The sequence below is a fragment of the Tachysurus vachellii genome, chromosome 9 (genome assembly GCF_030014155.1).
Source record: "Tachysurus vachellii isolate PV-2020 chromosome 9, HZAU_Pvac_v1, whole genome shotgun sequence".
In the NCBI taxonomy this organism is placed as follows: domain Eukaryota; kingdom Metazoa; phylum Chordata; class Actinopteri; order Siluriformes; family Bagridae; genus Tachysurus; species Tachysurus vachellii.
The window spans coordinates 26724164-26740013 of NC_083468.1; the positions used below are offsets into that span (position 1 = coordinate 26724164).

Sequence of the window (15850 nt, forward strand, 5' to 3'; positions counted from 1 at the left end):
TGTGTGAGGGATTAAACAATTCAGTACCAAGTGTGTTCATTTGGTCAAGTTACAAAAAAACCCACAAATCTATTGGAACTAGAGGTGTTTTATTTGTTAACTGTTTAACAACTGTATAAAAAAAAACTGGTAAAATAAGCACAGATTTGGGGCTTAGCAAGTATTTAAGAAAAGTCTATCTATCAAACTGTAATCAAACCATTTAGTATTTTTCACTGAGTTTATGTGTTTGTATGTTAGTCCTGGATCTATAGTGTTATGAGACACTCTGAGACTGGGATAAAGAGATAAATCTTGGTATGAGTGTGTAGACTGGAGCTGACAGACCTGTGCTGTGCAGTAATATCTTTAGGAATCGTTGAGCTATTGTGTAACAGCGTGAGGTTTTACCCTTCTAGGCGTTTACCACAATTTTGTTCAACACTGGAACAAAGAGGGAAGTGGACTCAATTTCAACCTGTCAAGACTTGTGTGTGTGTGTGTGTATATATGTGTGTGTGTGTATGTATGTGTGTATGTATGTGTGTATATATGTGTGTGTGTGTGTGTGTGTATGTATGTGTGTGTGTATGTGTGTGTGTGTGTATGTATATATATGTGTGTGTGTGTGTGTGTATATATATATATATGTGTGTGTGTATGTGTGTATATGTGTGTGTGTGTGTGTGTGTATATACAGTATGTGTGTGTGAGTGTGTATATGTGTATATATGTGTGTGTGTGTGTGTGTGGTCACACCCAGTTCAGCCGTCTGCTTTGTTTAAGTTGCAGAGGGATCTACATATCTGCCTGCTGATTGCCCGTCCCTCTGTGTTAGTGTTTGTTCGCCTGTTTCCTGGTTTCCAGGCAAGATTGCGTGACTCAAAAAGCTTTGAGAAGGATTTGGACATTCTTCTGCACCACTTTATCCACTTTATCCATCTCAGTTTGAATTAGAGATGGAAGATTACTGCTTGCTAGAGAAGATGTTTTCCTACAAATCTATTTTTATTCATGTGGTGAAATCTTTCTTTCCTGAAAAGTCTTGCAAAGCATTTCTGTTGATTGGCCCGAGCCCCTTTTCCACGCGGCCTGAGCCCCTTTTCCACGCGGCCCGAGTCCTTTTCTACGCGGCCCGAGCCCTTTTTCTACGCGGCCCGAGCCCCTTTTCTACGCGGCCCGAGTCCTTTTCTACGCGGCCCGAGTCCTTTTCTACGCGGCCCGAGTCCTTTTCTACGCGGCCCGAGTCCTTTTCTACGCGGCCGGAGCCCCTTTTCTACGCGGCCCGAGCCCTTTTCTACGCGGCCAAGTCCTGTTAACAGGACGCTGCTAGACACCTTTACACTGCCAAACCCGTTACTCTTCCTGTTACACTGGTCAGTAACATTACACTGTCTGGCTGCGTTACTACAATGCCGACTCCTGAAATAACTGGTCAGTGCAACAGCATCAGACCTAAACAGTGTAATAAATTTGTGTCTGTAGCAGGATGGACACTGTGATAACTGCACTGATCAGCATAACAGGGTTGTCAGAAAAGTATTTAAAAAAATGTAGAAACACGATCCACCATAAAGTTATAGTCTGAACCTTCACCACTGATTTATTTTTTACTTTTTAATACCGGACAACGTGTATCTTTAGTTTTTCTTCCATAGAGTGAAGTATATTAAATATATTAAGTGTATTTAAAGTATCGGTCATTTGTTGACTCTCTCCATGGTCGTAGCTGCTCTAGCTGGAACTCTGTACTACGGCACTTTTAAGGCAAACCCATATCACGCTTAAGCTTTTGTTGACACATCCTGGGAAATGACAAAAATGTATTTATTTATTTATTTATTGTTAAACGATCACTTGGGACATTGCGTGACCTGTAATGTTTATAAAAACATGACAAACGTTAATGCTAATAAATCAGGCTAACATTTCCAGCTATTGCTGTCGTCTGTTCTTCTCTTAACTTGAAGTCTCTTTAGTTTCATGTTGGTGTCATGTGACGGTGTTGCACCGTTTTGTTCTCTTTGTATTTTGCCCTTTTTCGGGGGCACTGCATGGTTTCTTGAGGAGAACACATCCAGTGAATGCTTGTACAGGCTTTATCTCTGTTAGTACAGGACGTTGGAGTGTGTGAGGTCACTGTGTATACTTTTGATATTGACTGTATAAACCTTTCACATGCAAAGGGTGTAGTGTGTTTACATTCAGACATATCTGAACGAGTCAGAAAGTGAATCGAGTCTGAATCGACTCGATGGCTGTAAGTGAATCAAACGCACCATGTAAGCAAGCACATGGGAGCTGCTGAAGCGAGCCAAAGCACAGAGCTGTAGAGCTGCGGGTTTGCCGTGTGTTCTAAATGAACGAAAAGAAAACGTGATAGCTGGATGCGAAGAAAGGATTTAAACTAGTAAACTATATTTTCTTTCTTTTGGTTCGTCAGTTCAGTATAAAGCGTTATACGAAGCGTTCTGTGACGTGAGAAGCGTGTCGTGGTTACACACCAGATTAAGTCAGATATCTCTCACAGATTTTAGGTTGGTTTCTGATCTTCAGCATGTTGGAAATGAAACATTTCTGTCCTGTAGAAGATTTCTCAGATTGAGATTGAGGTTGAGGTTGAGGTTGACTCATCCTCGTGTGTCTGAGAACTCAGACAGTGTGTACAGGTACTAACGGCCTTCCTGAAGGTGACTCGGTGACGTGTTCTTGCTCATGTTCTTGAGTTTTCCTGTCAGCTTTAGTTGGTTGGTGGGAGTGAAGATGGCTCTAATGCTTCAATCTCAAGAGTCAATAAACTCTCGAGTAAAATGTAGCAGATGTTTTTGTATTTTTGGACTCTAACAATGTCTTTAGTGAACTTCTATAGAGAGACAAACTGAAGAACTGTTTTTGGTGCCTTCTGATAATGTTTTTAATCACTTTTAAATTTTCTTTATTAAATGTGGAATTATAGATGTACATGTTCAATCAAACGTGATGTGTTATTTAGGAAGAAGCTGCCTGTTTGTACATGGTAAAACTTCAGAGATTCCTTAGAATTGTCTGTGTGTGTCTGTGTGTGTCTGTGTGTGTCTGTGTGTGTCTGTGTGTGTCTGTGTGTGTCTGTGTGTGTCTGTGTGTGTCTGTGTGTGTCTGTGTGTGTCTGTGTGTGTGTGTGTGTGTGTGTGTGTGTGTGTGTGTGTGTGTGTGTGTGTGTGTGTCTGTGTGTGTCTGTGTGTGTCTGTGTGTGTCTGTGTGTGTGTCTGTGTGTGTCTGTGTGTGTCTGTGTGTGTCTGTGTGTGTGTGTATTTGCCCTCACACGCTAAGCAGCTTATATTTCTGAGAAGGTTTTACTGCTGGTGAAGGTTCAGAATCACACCACAGTCATATGATTCTTACTCATGCTTCATGTTAAGAATCAGTCGAGGTTGAAGCTGCACTCTCACTCTGCTCTCACCCTCACTCTCACCCTCACCCTCACTCTCACTCTGCTCTCACTCTTACCCTCACTCTCACCCTCACCCTCACCCTCACTCTCACTCTGCTCTCACTCTTACCCTCACTCTCACCCTCACTCTCACCCTCACTCTCACCCTCACTTTCACCCTCACTTTCACCCTCACTTTCACCCTCACTTTCACCCTCACCCTCACTCTCACCCTCACTCTCACCCTCACTCTCACCCTCACTTTCACCCTCACTTTCACCCTCACTTTCACCCTCACTCTCACTCTGCTCTCACTCTCACTCTCACTCTCACTCTGCTCTCACTCTCACTCTGCTCTCACTCTCACTCTGCTCTCACTCTCACCCTCACTCTCACCCTCACTCTCACCCTCACTTTCATCCTCACTTTCACCCTCACTTTCATCCTCACTTTCACCCTCACTCTCACTCTGCTCTCACTCTCACTCTGTTCTCTCTCACTCTGCTCTCACTCTCACCCTCACTCTGCTCTCACTCTGCTCTCACTCTCACCCTCACTCTCACCCTCACTCTCACCCTCACTCTCACCCTCACCCTCACTCTCACCCTCACTTTCATCCTCACTTTCATCCTCACTTTCATCCTCACTTTCACCCTCACTCTCACTCTGCTCTCACTCTCACTCTGCTCTCACTCTGCTCTCACTCTGCTCTCACTCTGCTCTCACTCTCACTCTGCTCTCACTCTCACTCTGCTCTCACTCTCACTCTGCTCTCACTCTCACTCTGTTATCTCTCACTCTGCTCTCACTCTCACCCTCACTCTCACTCTCACTCTGCTCTCACTCTCACCCTCACTCTCACTCTGCTCTCACTCTCACCCTCACTCTCACTCTGCTCTCACTCTGCTCTCACTCTCACCCTCACTCTCACCCTCACTCTCACTCTGCTCTCACTCTCACCCTCACTCTCACTCTGCTCTCACTCTGCTCTCACTCTCACCCTCACTCCCACTCTCCCTCTGCTCTCACTCCACAAACATCATATCTGTGTTGATTCTGCCCGAGTTTTCCACATTTCCTGTGTCTGTTCATGTCCTGACAACATGCTGGGTCATAAAACCATCTAAGCCCGCATTCATCATCGTAACACTCAACATTCTCTCTCTCTCTCTGTCTCTCTCTCTCTCTCTCTCTCTCTCTCTCTCTCTCTCTCTCTCTGTCTCTCTCTCTCTCTCTCTCTCTCTCTCTCTGTCTCTCTCTCTCTCTCTGTCTCTCTCTCTCTCTCTCTCTCTCTCTCTGTCTCTCTCTCTCTCTCTCTCTCTCTCTGTCTCTCTCTCTCTCTCTGTCTCTCTCTCTCTCTCTCTCTCTCTCTCTCTCTCTCTCTCTCTCATGATGAAACACACATTATCTGTTCCAGGTGTCTGAACAGAACAAGCCTAAACCAGACTCTGATGTCCTGCATGCCTGCTAAAGGAAAAAAAAAAAGAGACAGCATTTTGTTGTGAGCGAGACTGGAATAAGGAAGATTAGTAGCAGCTACAACATGTTTCTATTATTTCATCAACCACGAAAGGTTAAAATCATAAACTTTAAAAGAGAGCTTTGTCATTTCAGAGCTTCCTGAAGTCAGGAGAACACACCGCAGTCCGAAACGTCATGTGGGCTGATAAATCTGAGCCCCTCTGACGTTCACGCATCTGTAAACAGGGTCTTCAGCGTTTCATATTTGATTCGATGTGTTTTGATGTTTATCTAAAGAGGACGTTTCCTGTCTTTACTACGGTTCTGCTTCAAGCTCTGAACGATCTGGCAGTTCTGGGCGTCACACTGAAAGGTGGGCGGAGTTAAGGGGAGTGTCTACAAAATGACTGACAGGAGGCTCATTCAATCTTTCAGGACCATAATGCAGTTTTACTCAGGCACATAATACACCAGGCCTCAAAGCTTTTAAACACTGAATTTAATTTAATCCGAACAGCTGCTGAGTTTTTATTCGCGTTGTGATCGGTATCTCCAAAGAGCATTGTGTTATCATTTATCAATGAGGTCGTCGGATCCTAAACAGTAAAATTACACCTTTTGTGTATAAAACAGAATTAAATATTATTAATCGAACATTTTTTAACTTATTTTTGCACTAATGGCTTTTCCGAGCTTCAGGACGTCTGTGCGTGCAGTAAATTATTGATGTCCCGTTATTAAATATTCAAAACGCGACAATCACCAAACCTTTTTATTGCAGTTTTATCATCGAGTCACATTTGTGTTAATACATTAAATATGTAACGGTGTAACATCCTGTAGTGTGAGACAACGTGAGGAGGAGGAGGAGGAGGAGAAGAGCAGCAGCTCCAGTTCTGTAAAGCTTTCTGTAGAGGATTTGTTCCGTACTTCACGCTGCGTAAAAATATTGAAATGAGTTGAATATTAATAATATATTGAATTAATTAAAGCTGAAGGCGAAACGACCGTCTCGTAACGAACAGATAAAATCCATCCAGTTTGTAATAAAGTGTTCAGTAATCATCTGACTGAACATCCTGGAGTGAAAAGACAACATGCAGAGTTCTGGTCAAGGCCTGAGTGATTACGGACTATTACAGGATTTGTGGATTTATTTCCTCATTCCTCCTGAGAACTTGCTGTTCCTCATCAGGTCATTGAGTGAAGTACAGCGACAGGTGTGAAGGTGTTCACGACCAGAACACACAAGCTGCTCGTATAGATCCTGCGTTTATTCCTCTACACGCCGTCATGCTGTAATTCTGTTCCAGGGGAAAATAAATAAACTACTCATGAAGTTCACGTGAGGAAACAAGCGCTCACGCTGCGGCTCGGTTGTTCCTCGGGCTTTAAGCGCCATGTGCAATAAATTAGCTTTGAAAATGACACGTGAAGAAGAACGTGACGTTTTTTCACCCTGCAGCTGAAGGAGTATGAAATGAAAGCAGTAAATCTTCACGTCAAAGACGGACTGATGGACTACAGCTATTTCTGTAGTTTTACCACAAAAACACGGCGTATACAAACATGCTAAGTTTGTAGATGATAAATTGTATATTATATATAAGTGCTGTTTATCCTATGAATGATGTTGTTGTTGTTGTTGTTAAAGGCACAGAGGCTGTTCGTGTGGTGGATTCGACTGTGTGTTACACGTCTCATTCTTTTTCACAAACTCATTCTGTGGATGTTGCTTTAACATTTCCTGTTATGGTGTCAGCATTTTCACACTCTCTCTCACACACACACACACACTCTCCCCTTTCGTGTGTGTGTCTTTGGCCTACTGTATGTGCAACACGCAGAGTTGTGTTATTGTGGCTGTAAACTAATCTACTCACGTGGTTCTGTACTAAACCGTGATAAACAGGCTTTCCCTTGGTTCCTCTTAGTTCCGCTCATGAGGGGGTGATGATTATAATTAGACTCATTTCAGTTCAGTTTGTTTATTGTGTGTTTTGTATGAAGTTGTGTGTGTGTTACACTTGACCGCTTTGTTTCCGTGGGGTGGGGGTTAAATTGTGCTCGGTCTAGACGTTGTTGAAAAAAATCCTGTCTCGGAGGTTAAGAAATATATAGGAAGCTTGGAGGTGTGATAATCTAAAGAATGCACCTAAAAATTAATTATAGCTGCTGAATAAACCGATTGTGAAAACACAAGTTTCCCTGCGTAAAGGAGCCTCAGTGCCCACCGTGACCCTGAGCTGTCCACACAACCACTTTCTGTTGTGTTATTGTATATAACCGAGCCATTAGAATTCACTGTGTGTGTGTGTGTGTGTGTTTCAGGTTTAGCAAGCAGCACTCATTATGTCTGATGGGGACTACGATTACCTCATCAAGTTCCTAGCTCTGGGGGATTCTGGGGTGGGAAAAACCAGCTTTCTGTACCAGTACACGGACAGCAAGTTCAACTCCAAATTCATCACCACAGTGGGCATCGACTTCAGAGAAAAGAGGGTGGTAAGTTGCGTGTGCAGGGGAATGTGTGTGTGTGTTTGTACGCGAGAATGTGTGTGTGTGCACGAGTACGTTTGTGTGTGCACGAGTACGTTTGTGTGTGCACGAGTACGTTTGTGTGTGCACGAGTACGTTTGTGTGTGCACGAGTACGTTTGTGTGTGCACGAGTACGTTTGTGTGTGCACGAGTACGTTTGTGTGTGCACGAGTACGTTTGTGTGTGCACGAGTACGTTTGTGTGTGCACGAGTACGTTTGTGTGTGCACGAGTACGTTTGTGTGTGCACGAGTACGTTTGTGTGTGCACGAGTACGTTTGTGTGTGCACGAGTACGTTTGTGTGTGCACGAGTACGTTTGTGTGTGCACGAGTACGTTTGTGTGTGGGTGCACGAGCGTGTGTGGTGGGTGCACGAGCGTGTGTGGTGGGTGCACGAGCGTGTGTGGTGGGTGCACGAGCGTGTGTGGTGGGTGCACGAGCGTGTGTGGTGGGTGCACGAGCGTGTGTGGTGGGTGCACGAGCGTGTGTGGTGGGTGCACGAGCGTGTGTGGTGGGTGCACGAGCGTGTGTGGTGGGTGCACGAGCGTGTGTGGTGGGTGCACGAGCGTGTGTGGTGGGTGCACGAGCGTGTGTGGTGGGTGCACGAGCGTGTGTGGTGGGTGCACGAGCGTGTGTGGTGCGTGCACGAGCGTGTGTGGTGCGTGCACGAGCGTGTGTGTGCTTGTGTGCGAGCGTGAGTGCATGTGTGTGCTTATGTGCAAGTGTGTGTGAGCAAGTGCATGTGTGTGTTTTTCTGAGGATGTCTCCATACTGTTAATAGTCCATGACAGTTTTAAGTGTTTGCACATTCAGCTGGTCCTCATAAAGACAAGAAATGTTAGTTAGGTTAAAAAAAATCTTTTTTAAACTAACTAATGAACTAAAATATGAATTTATAGTAAAGTTGAGTATTGAATTGTTGAGTGTTTAAATTAGAATGTAGGTGTAACATCAGTACACTGTATTAATGTCAGTCAGTTTATTTATCTCACTGGGTCTAATTTCTAAAGCTGGTTACAGATTATTATAAGAATTTATTCCTTATATTTCTCAGGAAGTTGAACACAAGCATTAGAGTTATTAAGAGTAAACTCAGGAACAAAGTTCATTTTTACGACTATGTAAATGTATAATTTGACTTATTATTGTGAACCTCATGTGTTTGGGTTTAAAATCATTTATTTGTTGTTGGATTGTTGTGATTTTATATACATACAGATTACACCCTTACTTATTGATTTTAATTACACACTAATTTAACTAAGAATGTCTGAAATTTCCACTCGCACATCTGAGAGAAATCCCTTAAACTCAGTGAAGCTTTACCTTTTACGGAGTTTTGTGGGCGTCAGTAAATGCAAATGAGCAGGCCAAAGGTATTCATTAACATGCGCATATGAGAAGGAAGAAAATCAGCATTACTGAAAGTTTTTTGAATACGACAGGAATGTTTTTGTTTAGTGTGAGAGTGTGTGTGTGAGAGTGTGTGTGAGAGTGTGTGTGAGAGTGTGTGTGAGAGTGTGTGTGAGAGTGTGTGTGAGAGTGTGTGTGAGAGTGTGTGTGAGAGTGTGTCTGTGAGTGTGTGTACACACACATCACTTGTTACTGCACCTCAGACCATGAACTCGGTTCCTTCAGGCACTTTTCAGTCTCCCAGCATTGCCCTTTAGTTTCCTTTTCCCCGGCCGTGTGAGCCGGAGCGTGAAATAAGCGATCTGACACGCAGAACTGCTCCGTTTAATCCCTCAAACACACACTGTAGTTAAAATTTTACTCCGAGACAAAAGACGCTGGGAAAGCTCAGGGATTTCCTGTAAGAGAAAAAACACAACAAAATATCCCAATGTTTGTGTTTACTAACAAATTATTTATAGTAAAAAGCTTCACTGTTTCAGTGTGAGTGTCTGTGAGAGTGTCTGTGAGAGTGTCTGTGAGAGTGTCTGTGAGAGTGTCTGTGAGAGTGTCTGTGTGAGTGTCTGTGTGAGTGTCTGTGTGAGTGTCTGTGTGAGTGTCTGTGAGAGTGTCTGTGAGAGTGTCTGTGTGAGTGTCTGTGTGAGTGTCTGTGTGAGTGTCTGTGTGAGTGTCTGTGTGAGTGTCTGTGTGAGTGTCTGTGTGAGTGTCTGTGGGAGTGTCTGTGGGAGTGGGTGTGTCTGTGGGAGTGGGTGTGTCTGTGGGAGTGGGTGTGTCTGTGACTGTGAGTGTGTGACTGTGACTGAGTGTGTGTCTGTGACTGTGTCTGTGTCTGTGGGTGTGTCTGTGAGTGTGTGTCTGTGACTGTGAGTGTGTGTCTGACTGTGAGTGTGTGTCTGTGACTGTGAGTGTGTGTCTGTGACTGTGACTGTGAGTCTGTGACTGTGAGTGTGTGTCTGTGACTGTGAGTGTGTGTCTGTGACTGTGTCTGTGTCTGTGACTGTGTCTGTGTCTGTGGGTGTGTCTGTGGGTGTGTCTGTGAGTGTGTGTCTGTGACTGTGAGTGTGTGTCTGACTGTGAGTGTGTGTCTGTGACTGTGAGTGTGTGTCTGTGACTGTGAGTGTGTGTCTGACTGTGAGTGTGTGTCTGACTGTGAGTGTGTGACTGTGACTGTGAGTGCGTGTCTGTGACTGAGTGTTTTGTGTGTGTCTGTGACTGTGAGTGTTTTTTGTGTATGTGAGTGTGTGTATGTGAGTGTGTGTATGTGGATGCACATTTTGGATTGTTATCATACCTGTTCACCAAAATATTAAAGCTGATAACCTGAACCTGTCTAACTGGAGTCAGTGTTTATAATAAAATACTGTAGACAGTGTACACTGTGTAGAAATGAGCTGTTTGTGTAGTGGTGTGTTAAGTATTAAATGGATCAGTGTTAATCTTGGTTACGGTTCTGGCCACACCTCCAAACCTAATACAGGAAAAAGAAAGAAAGAGATCAAAACTAATATATTCCAGGAATGAAGGAGAACTTGAGCAGCTTTGACTGATGCAGGTTCTCCAACCTGAACAACAGTCAGTTCGTGTTTCAGAGCTTCTACCTGATAGTTAAATCCTCATCTTGCAGTCAGACCTGACAGGAAACAAGAGAACGCAAACGTAACTGATTGACAGCTCTGAGTTTTTGGGACCAGGAACAAGCTTGAGGAGCTACACCTAAAAAACAAACACGGATCGTTCCTCCAAAACAAACACCAGCACCAACCATTACGAGCCAGTATCTCAGTATCTCTGTAACATTACAAGCTGCGTTTTTCTGTATGGAATGTTACTATAAACAGATAAAAAAAACCCAGATGTTTCTTTTTTAATATGATGTTGCCAAATAAGCAACCATGGAAGTGTGTGTGTGTGTGTGTGTGTGTGAATGAGCACGTGAGATTCACAGTTCATGTAAATCTTGTCTTAAAGATGTACAAGTCCAGCGGGCCTGATGGTGCAGCGGGGCGGGGCCAAAGGATACACATCCAGCTGTGGGATACGGCCGGCCAAGAGAGGTGAGAATAAAATAATTCATTCATTTTTCATTTTAATCAAATGGCCTGGAATCCTGATGACTACGCAGTCTATGAGAGCGCTATTGGCTGTGCTCTCTGTGTGGGCGGGGCATACTCTCCGTCCCTAACCAATCAGAGCGATCGTGGGTGTCTCTCGTGGTGAAAACGTGTCTGAGTGAATGCAGTCTAAATACTTCAACAATATTCTATTAACATTTTATTAACAAACTATATTTCATTATTTCTAGATTATATTTTAATTTATTTTTTTTTAATTAAAATTGATCAAGTCGATTTAGTAATTCACTGTTAATTCACTTGTCTTTGGTTGGAAATTGAACAGCGAGACATTGTGGGGTCTCATTAACCTGCGTGTGATCTTTGGGATGTTTCTTGAATGTTCTCCCACATCGCTGTGTGATTTGTGTGTCCGGGATTATTTATATTTATTTCCATTCCTGCAGGTTCAGGAGTTTGACCACGGCCTTCTTCAGAGACGCCATGGGTTTCCTGTTGCTATTTGATCTGACGAACGAGCAGAGCTTCCTCAACGTCAGGAACTGGATGAGTACGTATCGCTCAAATCTCCTCAGATTTTTGCAGCAGATTCAGCGTTAAATCATAAAATCCAGCCGCTAATCTAATCTAATCTAATCTAATCTAAGGACTTGTCTGTTTGCAGGTCAGCTACAGATGCATGCATACTGTGAGAACCCTGACATTGTTCTGTGTGGGAACAAGTGTGATCTGGATGACCAGCGATTCGTTAAAGAGGAGGAAGCTCGAGAGCTCGCCAGTAAATACGGGTGAGAACGAACACCAAATACCAAACCCAGAAATGCTAACATAGCTAATGAGTCCACACACAGGCCTCACCCACGACAGTATGATGTCATTATCATGGCTACCATTTCTAAGAGCTTACATTTAGCTTCCTGATGCCATTACAGAACTGTTTGTCTGCCTCATCTGTCTGTCTGCCTGCCTCATCTGTCCATCAATTTGTCTATCTTCCCGTCTACCTGTCTCTCCATCCATATAACTGTCTGTCAGTCACCTCTCGATCCAGTCTGTCTGTCAGTGCATCTACCCCTCTAACCCTCTGTCTTTTAATCCATCTATCATCCCACTTATCTATCCATCACTTATTAGTTTGTCAAATCACCCGTCTGTCTGACTCTCCATCTGTGTCTCTCTCCATTTATGCCACTTCCTCTTTCTGCAAATTTATTCCTGCCAGCTTGCCTCTGTCTTCATCGTGAACAGCTTGTTGACCAAGTTAATATATAGTTTGCTTAGAGAGGGTGTGTGTGTGTGTGTGTGTGTGTGTGTGTGTGTGTGTTTAACTATGTCTTGTGCTAATCACACAAAATTATAGATGACAGTCCAACTGTATAGTCAATATTGACCAAGATGATGGCAGACGTTGTGAGTGTGTGTGTGTGAGTGAGTGAGTGAGTGTGTGTGTGTGTGTGTGTGAGTGAGTGTGTGAGTGAGTGTGTGTGAGTGTGTGAGTGAGTGTGTGTGTGTGTGTGTGTGAGTGTGTGTGTGTGAGTGAGTGTGTGGTGTGAGTGAGTGTGTGGTGTGAGTGAGTGAGTGTGTGGTGTGAGTGAGTGAGTGTGTGGTGTGAGTGAGTGAGTGTGTGGTGTGAGTGAGTGAGTGTGTGTGTGGTGTGAGTGTGTGTGTGAGTGTGTAAGAAACCCTTCAGAATCTCAGTATCTATAAGGTATTTTGTGTATTTGTAAAACAAAAGCTGGTTATTTGTTAGGTTGAAGGATTTGGATGAAGTTATTGTCAAACCCTCTCCAGGCGTCTGGAGTTAAATGTAGTTAGCACTAAATCGAATTGACTGCTGGAGCAGAAAAACATCACATTAGCAGCGATACGCTACAGGAACACGCTGTTCTGCTTCATAAACACACAGATGGGCGTCGATGTCGCTTCAGCCGTTCTGTTCTTGTGCACTTCTTGCATTCGGTTGAATCGTGCTTGTTAATGTCGTCTAATCTCGATCAGCCTTCGCTGTAAATAGTCAGGTAAATATTTAAAAATAAAAAGTTTTCTAGCTTTTTAAAAGTGCTTCCTAGGAACGGTGTTTGCCCTGGCAGGCTGGATATGAGTCATACGAAACCATATCGCTTTCCTGATCTGAGCCGATAGCTCTGCTGGATGCCAAAGAAGGAAAAAAATGCGATAACGCTCTACACACAACGCCGCTAGTAAATCCTGCGTTCTGATTGGTCAGTGCAGCAGCTCTGACACTAGTGCACAGGTTTATAATAATGTGCTTAATATAATACGTTTATCGCCTCTATAGTAACCGTGTGTAATGTATGAAGTAGCTTTTGAAGGTTTCACAGTTTATGGACGTCTCGAGTGTCAGCACTTTGTAATATTCAGTATATTTTTGTCTATGCAAATAAAAACATGCAAATCAGAAAATGTTTATTCTAATACCTAATTTTAATATTTAATAAACTGTTATTTCCTGTTTACATTAAGAGAAAGAAAGAGGTTTGTCATTTATTCTGACCCTGTACTTCAGAATCCCGTACTTTGAGACGAGTGCGGCGAACGGCGAGAACGTTGCCCAGGCCGTGGAGGTCCTGCTAGATCTGATCATGAAGCGCATGGAGAGGTGTGTGGACCGGTCTTGGATCCCTGACGGCACCATGCGCTCTAACGGGCACAGCGGGAGCGAGATGGTCGAACCGCCGACGCAGGAGAAGAGCAAGTGTGCCTGCTAGTGGCTGAAGGGTGCCATTGTCCCACATTGTTTTCGAAACGTTCACTTAGATTAGCACGTAAAACAGTGGCCGCTAGTGGCCGCATGGCACCATTACACCTTCTTACACGGTTATTGATGTCTGTCTGGATTCATCTTTATGCTTTATACAGTAATCAGGCCTGAGGATTTCCAAAACAAATTAGAGAGTAATAAAAACTAATTGAACACAAATTTAATTGGATAAAATTTTAATTGGATTAATTCAGACAAACAGATACAACAAATTCACACGCTGTGAAACGAGTAACACTCGATAAAGTGGCCTAAGTGTGTCAGATTATTTCACACTGCTGGTCTCTCAGGTGAAGAGAGACATTTTCCTTGACCTGTGCATGCTAATGGACTGTAGATTGGATAGATTGGACTGGGAGGGGTTACACCGAGAAAATCTGTGTCACTTTTTTATCAGGTTGATGAAGATAACGATAAATACTTTTGAAAGAAAATGCTTTATTAAAACATCGATAAAGTTGTGGTTTCACACCAGAGCCAGCCTGGATCCTGCCGTCAAATTTAGATATTTAGTAATGGAAGTCTGTCTCACAACACTTTAAACCTAAGCCACACCCACTTCTTCAGTGATTTGAGATCTCTTGTCTCATTTTATGTCACATTGTTTGAGAGAACATCTTATAAACACCAGACACACCGAGCTGTTCGGCGTCATCTATACAAGTTAATCAAACTTTAGCGGAGCTGAACATTAGACCGTTATATAGGCGGCCATCTTGGACAGCCACCATGGAATCTCTTTTTATCTCAAGCTCAGATTGGAATCACCACGCCCCTTTAGGCTCCACCCCAGAGTGTTTAAAGACATGTGCTTATGGAAAGATTTCCATGAAATAGACTTCTGTTATTAGCCAAAGTGTGATAAGATTTTTTTTTCTGTCCTTAAACCTGTCTTGCTAAGCTGAATTGTTTGCCAGCTCAGTTGGGTTGTAAATTTGACTTTGTTCTTTATTCATTTGTTCTTCAACATCGGCGTAATACAGTGCAATACGTGTGATGTACAGTAGTTATCTCAACGTCACAAACGATATAATTTCCTTTTCAATCAGATACTCGTAGTCGTTCGGTCCAGGGAGCATGAAATGATTTGAGATGAGAGGGTTTTATTGTGGGCTACTTTAAGTTTTTTTGGCACTTGTTTAGTTGTTCGTTTTGTTTGTTTTTAGTTGTAATCATCATGTCCCTGCGCTAATCGCAGATTAAATCAGGAGTTCGGATCGAGAGAAAAGACAAGCGAGGAAGGTCGACTCGACTCGCTGTACATTTCACTTTACCTCTGAATGAATGTATGTACCGATACGACCTAGCGTGTTTCGTTAGCTTTTATATACATCTGTGTAAACAGAAGCAGAGAAAACAAGTGTGTTAACACCGACACTATACTGCACTAAGATTCACACCTAAAGTGCCTAACCTAATGTATAATCTTTAACACTGTATCCATGCCAAACACTGTCACTATGCCAAACTTTTTTTTCCCAGAAAATACAATATATTTTATTATTTATTAAAATGGCTTCACAAAGCATTTGTCTGTTTTTTTTTTCTTTCTTCTTCTGTGTTTAAACCGTTGCTTCATTTGTGTGATATATGGTTTTTAAAATGACAGTACAGATGAATCTTTTACCCCCCAATCATTCTGTGGACAAGAAACAGTAACATTGGACAGGAGATGATATGATACGAGCTAAGAAACACGACGGTGGAGATTTGATTATAGATGTGTTTACACTCAGTACAGTCAAGACTTAAAGGATTTAATTATTTCTGCTTTACCAAAATAAATCCCTGTGATGGTCACTGACTTCTCTGGTCCAGTGGTTAAAGCTGTGAGAACACCAAAGTAAATATTGATAGAAGGCTACGACTCAGGCTAACAGTTGTGCTAGCTAGCATTGAGTCGTTACAACTGTTAAGATGACATTTACAGCATTTGGCAGAATCTTATCCAGAGTGACTGACATTTATCTCATTTATACAGCTGAGCAACTGAGGGTCAAGGGCCTAGTTTAGGGGCCTGACAATGGCAGTTTGATGGCTCTGGGATTCAAACTAATGACCTTCTGATCAGTCCAACACCTTAACCACTAGGCTACCACGTTCCCAAAGACACAATGAAATAAGACAAAACCATCCTGAATATTAACATTTACCTCAGACGTGTTGATAAATCTCTTATTAAAGACTCTGTATGA

General features: G+C 43.0%; 1 protein-coding gene across 1 annotated transcript in view; it reads left to right on the forward strand.

The window, feature by feature from the left end:
• The window catches only part of rab27a (RAB27A, member RAS oncogene family), an 18324-nt gene extending 3141 nt beyond the window's left edge, over positions 1-15183 (forward strand). Inside the window, exons 2-6 of the mRNA XM_060878400.1 lie at positions 7181-7354; positions 10770-10855; positions 11320-11423; positions 11538-11661; positions 13401-15183. Coding sequence (XP_060734383.1) covers positions 7202-7354; positions 10770-10855; positions 11320-11423; positions 11538-11661; positions 13401-13602 — 669 coding nt within the window. The 5' untranslated portion in view covers positions 7181-7201 and the 3' untranslated portion in view covers positions 13603-15183. The remainder of the gene's footprint in view (positions 1-7180; positions 7355-10769; positions 10856-11319; positions 11424-11537; positions 11662-13400) is intronic.
• Positions 15184-15850: the final 667 nt, after the last annotated feature.